The 7,692-nt window shown below is 44.0% G+C and overlaps 1 protein-coding gene across 1 annotated transcript in view; it reads left to right on the forward strand.

The window, feature by feature from the left end:
• LOC115376609 (transmembrane protein 151B) overlaps positions 1-7,472 on the forward strand; it is a 21,585-nt gene extending 14,113 nt beyond the window's left edge. The window contains exons 2-6 of the mRNA XM_030076309.1: positions 2,801-3,139; positions 5,121-5,255; positions 5,402-5,541; positions 5,835-5,874; positions 6,237-7,472. Of these exons, the coding sequence (XP_029932169.1) occupies positions 2,801-3,139; positions 5,121-5,255; positions 5,402-5,541; positions 5,835-5,874; positions 6,237-7,472 (1,890 nt within the window). The remainder of the gene's footprint in view (positions 1-2,800; positions 3,140-5,120; positions 5,256-5,401; positions 5,542-5,834; positions 5,875-6,236) is intronic.
• Positions 7,473-7,692: the final 220 nt, after the last annotated feature.

Consider the following 7,692-nt stretch of genomic DNA (forward strand, 5'->3'; position numbering starts at 1 on the left):
CAGGCATGTGGAATCCATCCGTTCACCTTTTCTGCGTCTCACAAAGACACGGCGGTTGGAACCAAAGATCTCAAATTTGGACTCATCAGACCAAAGCACAGATTTCCACTGGTCTAATGTCCATTCCTTGTGTTTCTTGGCCTAAACAAATCTCTTCTGCTTGTTGCCTCTCCTTAGCAGTGGTTTCCTAGCAGCTATTTGACCATGAAGGCCTGATTGGCGCAGTCTCCTCTTCACAGTTGTTCTAGAGATGGGTCTGCTGCTAGAACTCTGTGTGGCATTTATCTGGTCTCTGATCTGAGCTGCTGTTAAATTGCGATTTCTGAAGCTGGTGACTCGGATGAACTTGTCCTCAGAAGCAGAGGTGACTCTTGGTCTTCCTTTCCTGGGTCGGTCCTCATGTGTGCCAGTTTCGTTGTAGCGCTTGATGGTTTTTGCGACTCCACTTGGGGACACATTTAAAGTTTTTGCAATTTTCCGGACTGACTGACCTTCATTTCTTAAAGTAATGATGGCCACTCGTTTTTCTTTAGTTAGCTGATTGGTTCTTGCCATAATATGAATTTTAACAGTTGTCCAATAGGGCTGTCGGCTGTGTAGTAACCTGACTTCTGCACAACACAACTGATGGTCCCAACCCCATTGATAAAGCAAGAAATTCCATTAATTAACCCTGATAAGGCACACCTGTGAAGTGAAAACCATTTCAGGTGACTACCTCTTGAAGCTCATCGAGAGAATGCCAAGAGTGTGCAAAGCAGTAATCAGAGCAAAGGGTGGCTATTTTGAAGAAACTAGAATATAAAACATGTTTTCAGTTATTTCACCTTTTTTTGTTAAGTACATAACTCCACGTGTTCATTCATAGTTTTGATGCCTTCAGTGAGAATCTACAATGTAAATAGTCATGAAAATAAAGAAAATGCATTGAATGAGAAGGTGTGTCCAAACTTTTGGCCTGTACTGTACTTACATGGAATATAGAACAATGTGCAGAGTATTTTGAATTATCACTCCCCCAAAACCATTGCTGTCTTGGTAAATAATTTCTCTAACCCTGGAAATTATTATCAGTTCGGAATCAGTTTGATCATTTCAACCACCAGCAATCAGACTCAGTTCAAATCCAAAATAAATAAATAAAATATTGTTTTAGAACTGCAGACGTCGAGCAGAGAATAAGTCTTTTTTTTTTTGTTGTTGTTGTTGTTGTTGTTTTTTTCTAATTAAAAAGCTAACTACGGGTGAAAGTGAACAAGTTAGCTGGCCATGTGGGATTTTAATGCAACAGCAGCCATATTGCTCATAAAGATGTATGGACTTTGTGCCAGACAGTTGGCATAGCTTGCCAGGTCTAAACACTTAACGAGGTTGTTTGTCATTGCACTCCTTAAGAAAACTACAAAACACGTACATTGTGAATAGCTTTCGCAGAAAAAAGAGCCAGATGGAAAGAGAAAAGAGCTGTTGGCTACTTGCTGCTGGGTTCCTGAAATATTAAAGAACCTAGATTAAATAGCCTGGATTTGAGGCCAAAGAGATGCCCACTGATATATTCTTAACATGATGTGTGCTGTGAAGTTCCTTCCAGAAATGATCCAAGAGTGTTCACATTCAGTTCAGTTTGTGTCCTTGATAGAGGAATAAAGAAGTGCTTGTGTATGGTTTCATGTCTTCATAATGTTTGATTTGATTTGATTTATTTTTTTACTCACTCATGTCACTCTATCCCTTAATCCTTTATCCCTTAATGAGCCTTTAAGCTCATCCAAGTTTTGCACAAGCATTTTGAATATGGAAAAGGGTTAGATATCTTTCAGGAGATTGTCAGTGTGTTTTACTCAATTATTCTGTATTTTGAAGAGTGGCAACAGTGAGGAGATCTGATCAATTGATTCATCTTAACTTTTTGATGCAAGAAAGTCATGGCTGCCTTGTAATTTCGAACAATTATTTCGAACAATCGGCAGAGAAATAAGGAAGAACAGTAAGGACAAGAGAGATTAAAATAATTTATGGATTGACAAGGTTTTACTTTTTATTGTTTATGTTACTTAATGTGAATATATGTCGTTATTTGTTAAGCACTGCTTGGTGAAATTTTTAAAAAATGAACTGAGGCCTTGCATCAAGCGGAGTCTCTGCATTCTCAATTAAAAAACTTGCATCGATTCTCCATATCGTGGCTTCTGGCTCACCTACAGAGTGGAGATCACATTTTGCTCTCTCCACCGCACAGTGTTTAAATGGCTCACCAAAGATGTTTCGCCTGGTAATCATGCTCTTTGGGTAGTTAAATTGTACCTCAGGTGTTCTGATTGGATAATTACAACTGGCTTAATTTGTGCAAGTGTTGATTGAATGAATTAAGGGCCAAACTGGAGAACTATTGAAAAGGAAGTAAGTTTGCAAAAATGAAGTGACGAATGAGGTAATGCCCTCTTCAGTGGCACACCACTGAAGAAAGCTTGAAAGATTCATTATGGCGTGCATTAATGGGACATGATTCTAAATTAATAAAGATTAATATTCATTACTTCATTTTTTGAGTGCTGGCCATTTGCAGTAGCACTTTGGATCTACTTTTGGCTTCAAGCACCATCTTTTGTCTTTACCTTGTCAAGATTTGACTTCAGGATGTCCCTATTCTCTCACTAAACTGGAAAAACCTGAGTCTGGTACATTTCTGTACCCAGAAGTAACTAGCCACCTCTGAGTAAATATGTCCATTAGTATCGCAACATTTCATCCTAATTTCTTCTATTCTCCTCTAATCCCTCCTCCTCTGCTCTCCCCACAGCAACGGCCAGTCCAGCAGTCTCTGGCCTCCTCCCTGTGTCGGGAGTCCCATTGGAAGTGCCTCCTCCTGACTGTCCTCATGTACGGCTGCTTCGCCACGTTGGCCTGGTGCGCCCTGTGTCGCGTCCCCGTGCTCGGCTCCTCCTCCATAACCCTTGGTGCGGACGACGATGCCACCTCGGCGGCCTACTACAATGACATCCTGCACTTGGAGAGTCCGTGTTCTAGTGGCTACGTCTACATCCCCCTGGCGTTCCTGGCCATGCTGTATGTGGTTTACCTGGTGGAGTGTTGGCACTGCTTCTCCAAGACTGCCATGTTGGCTCATGCTGAATTCCAGGTATGTGTCCCAAGAGAGTTCAGCTTTGAAGTCTCAGCAGGGTGGCCTAGTGACTAGAAAGACCTTCCCACATCCAGTAGCTTGCAGATTTGACTTGTGCAGTAGCCATGGGTCCTGTCAGAGTGTCCTTGAGCAAGTTACTAAACCCCTATCTGCTTATTCACTGAAAGCTGTTCTGGATAAAATGAAAATGCGAAAATGCTATATAAATTGACCCTGTGATAAGCATTTTGCACAGAAGAGTTGCACAAATGCACTGCACATTGCTGTGGAGGTAGAGTATAGTGTACTTACAATCTTGCACCCAAATGTTTGGTTCAGATTAGTCAGGGATTTCAGCTTTCATGAAAGGGACAGAGAATCTTTTTTAAGCCCCAGTTTCCTCCATGAGTGTGGAAGTGTAGAAGAAAAAGTGCCAGTCACATGTTAGTTTACTTAAGGGCACTAATCTGTCTTTGATCTATTCTGGTCTACTACACCACACCCAAAGAACGCTACATCCTGCTTTCTGTTCATGTCATGCAGTTCTTTCTGCCACTGCCAAAAACATTCAGGGATTTTTGTCAGCCTTGACACTTCTTATGCTCTTATCAGCTCGAATGATGGGGTTCATTTAGCAGTACAGCCAAGTGTTTAATAGACCAAACCCAAAACATGAACATTGCACCCACAAAGGTTTGCAGGATTTCACATTTTGAGGCTGTTCCTACCTGGTATTACCATCCGTCCTGAGAAATCTGAATACCAGCTGACACCTCTAAGTACAGGTGTAAACAGCAGCAATGTGTCCAGAGTGATTAGATCTCAGGATTCGGAGGTGTTCGCATTACAGGTGTAAACAGACACATCGAAGGACCGCCTACTAACCTGACGTCTTCTGTCAGACTGTCACTTTTCCAGTAGAGAAAATATCTTACCTGACTCTGCCCAGTGCAGCTGAACTGTCAGCTGATGGGCCAAATGCAAACTGAAGTGCAGGGCGGCTATAAAGCAGCTGGTTAATGAATAAAAACTTCCCTTAATAAGACATGAGCTCCCCTAAAAACATGATGAAATTTGAGGGGTCTCTAAAATATGTATTGACAATATGCAGGGTTTTTTCTTCCGTATAAAAATTCGGAGGCGGTGGCAGTTCTTAAATTTTGTGCCCTGGCACAATTAAACACATTCTTCCTAACCTTAGACATGACAGAGTTACTATAGGAATACTACAGACATGTTATAGGCGGCCAAAGTGTTAAATTCCTGCTGCCTGTTAAATGCCATTTTGTTATTTTTTGCGTGGAAGGAGGACTAGCAAAGTGGGAATTTCATTTTACAGTCTTTCTCTCTCTCTCTCTCTCTCTCTCTCTCTCTGAAATGACAAGTGTTTATTTGCATATAGAGCAGGGAAAGAGAGATCTGAACTCAAGTGGGTATGCGAGACACATGTAGAGACACATGTTAATACCAGGTGTGTGCGGACAGATTTACAGCTGTCCACTTGTATTCGGATTTCTCAGGACGGATGTTAATACCAGGTGGGAACTGATTGCTGAATGTATTAACATTTCTTGATACAAACAATATGACTTGATTATCTGTTTCTGTAGATCCTGCCAATGCCTTAACTCTTTATGGAGTGTTATGCCTTTTCATTTTATATCACTGATCCTCATTTTTAACAGACCAGTTAAGAAAAGATCAAGAGAAAAATCAAAGAAAAGATCCTTATAACAGCGTCTTTACAACTCACTGAGGACAGCTGAGAATAAGTCTGATATATCCTTTAACCATTCGTAAATTAACTAATTCTATTGTAGAAGTATGTTAATATTTATTTGTGAAATGCATGCTCTGAATATGTGACATTGACATTGACTGGTGTTGGTTATTAGCTGCTAGTCCACCTGGCCTTAGTCTTTCAGGGGACCTAAGCAAGATCCAGAGAAGGACCCCCTATATGTATGCTTTTATCATGCTTTTATCATGACTGACACAGGAAGTGTATGAGCGTGTGCAGAGGCTTCAGCAGGCCACGCCCTGCATCTGGTGGAAGGCCATCAGCTATCACTATGTGAGGAGGACCAGGCAGGTGACCAGATACCGCAACGGGGATGCATATACCACCACACAGGTGAAATGAACGCACACACACAAGCTGCTTATTTGAAAATTTCTTCACGAAACCATGATGCTTTCTTTCTCAAACCTCTGTCCACTGTCCGCCTTTCCCTTTTTCCTCCTCTCTACCTCTCTATTCTCCACTCTGTCCCTCCACAGGTCTACCATGAGCGAGTGAACACCCACGCCTCCAGCTCTGAGTTTGACTACGCCCGATATGGGGTCAAAGATGTATCCAAGGAGCTGCTGGACCTTCAGCTGCATCCTGCTGTCCGGCTCCGCTTCACCAAGTGTTTCAGGTTAGGGAAAAACCCGCTGACAGCCACAGTGTCAATTAGTTCAATTTTAACAAGGCAATAGATTCCCTCGTTTTATATTTTGCTTTTATCAAAGCAATACATTTCCTCGTTAAAACTGATTTCCTTGTTAGTTTTTTCGTAAGGAAGATGCCACCACTTCTGTTGTAATCTGCCGTTGGAGATGGAGATGTTACTCAGTCCATCACCTTTATGACCTACAAGGTTTTCTTGAAGGGGTGCGTGACGAGATGATCACACATATTTTGGCTGAAACTATCTTTCTTCCTCTTCAGCTTCTCCAGCGCACGTGCTGAGGCTGCCTACCTCACCCAGGTAATCTATGGCAAAAGACATAGTGAAACCTGATGTAGTTCTGTGATCCTACTCTGTTTTACTCTGCTGTGACACAGATAAAGGGAAAGACAATGAATAAAATCTGACAAACTAAATAATAATAATATTCATAATAATTAAAGACATTTCAACCATCTGTGATATATTTTCCCCATAGTTACATTAATCTATTCCTCATTTTTCATTTAGTGTTATTATCATTGAATTATTACTGTGATTGCAGATATCATCATTAATCTTGTTATTTATTTATTTTTTCACTGAATGAATCATTTCATTGAATTAAATGAATTTTTTTCTATTTCTAATTCTACTTTGTCTATTCTCTTTTCACTTTTCAGCGGGCACGTTTCTTTGGAGAGAACGAGGGGCTTGACGATTACATGGAGGCCAGGGAGGGAATGCACCTGAAGAATGTGGATTTCCGGGAGCACATCCTGGCATTCCCGGATCCTGCTCGCCAGCCGTGGTATTCCAGGCACAGGGTGTTCTGGCTGGCTTCAGCTTTCCTCCTGTCATGGCCGCTGCGTGTCGTTGCAGAATATCGCACAGCATACGTCCACTACCATGTAGAGAAGCTGTTTGGGGAGGACGAAGACACTGGAGGAGGAGGTGGCGGGGTTGGGGGTGGAGGTGGGAGAGGGGATGGCTGTGAGGGGGGGACTGAGAATGGAGTCCACGGTGGAGGTATTGGCTTTGGAATTGGACTCAACGGGACGAGCTACAGAGCGATCTCTCGGGTCAACACAGTGGACATGACAGAGCTGGAGTGGCACATCCGCTGCAACCAACAGATGGTCCCCAGCTATTCTGAAGCTCTCCTCATGGATTTGGACACAAGTGGGGGAACCAACGCCACCACCACCACCCCCATTTCCGGACCTCCAGGCACCACTCCTGGCCAGGGGGGTAACTCAGCTCCTCTAGCGCTGCCCGTTGTCTTCAACTCAGCTTACCTCCTTCAGAGCTGCCCCCGATGTCGGAGGACCACCTCAAGCTCCAGCCTACCCTCCAGGCTAAGGGCGCCAACGGGAACCACGGCCCTGCTGAATGCCACCGTTGCCGGGATTAGAGCACAGGGAGGTGGAGGTGGAGGAGGGAGGCTGGTGCTGAGTCGAAGCGGGTTCTCCCTCGGGAGACTTGGAAATGGGCGCCCGGCCAGCCTGTTTCATTCGCGAAGCATGGGGGGAGGCCTGGGAGGGAGAGGGGAAGATGGAGGAGGAAGTGGAGGAGGAAGCGGCGGAGGTGGCAGTGGAGGTGGAGGTGGTGGTGGAGGTGGCGGTGGAGGTGGAGGATTCCTCGGGTTAGGGTCGAGACAGGACGATGAAGAGAGCAGGGGCGTGCTGGAAGGAGAAGGGGATGAGGACGAGGAAGAGGAGGAAGAAGTTAGGAGGAGGGAGGACAGGGGTAGTGGAGGGGGGGAGAGAGATGAAGAAGCAGAGCAGGATGGTGGAGAGGGGGTCCAGGGAGGGAGGGACGGCGAGAGGGATCGACCTCCACCCTACCAGGACGCTTTCTTCTTCCCCGTTCTCATCGTACACGGAGAGGAGAGCTGCCACGCCGGGGATGACATGTGACAGACAGAAGAATAAACACACTAAGAGTGAGAAAGTAATAAGTATGGGTAGAGGATGAGGGAGATAAAAGAACAGACTGAACAAAGAAAGAGTGGATCATAGAAGAAGGGAACCGGTCAGAGGAAGAGGGAAAAGACAAATGATAGACCTGGAAATAAACAAAACAAAACAGGAAGAAAGGGAAAGAATAAAGACAGTGTATGAGGTAAAAAGTTAAAAA

Source organism: Myripristis murdjan, chromosome 18 (genome assembly GCF_902150065.1).
Source record: "Myripristis murdjan chromosome 18, fMyrMur1.1, whole genome shotgun sequence".
NCBI lineage: Eukaryota > Metazoa > Chordata > Actinopteri > Holocentriformes > Holocentridae > Myripristis > Myripristis murdjan.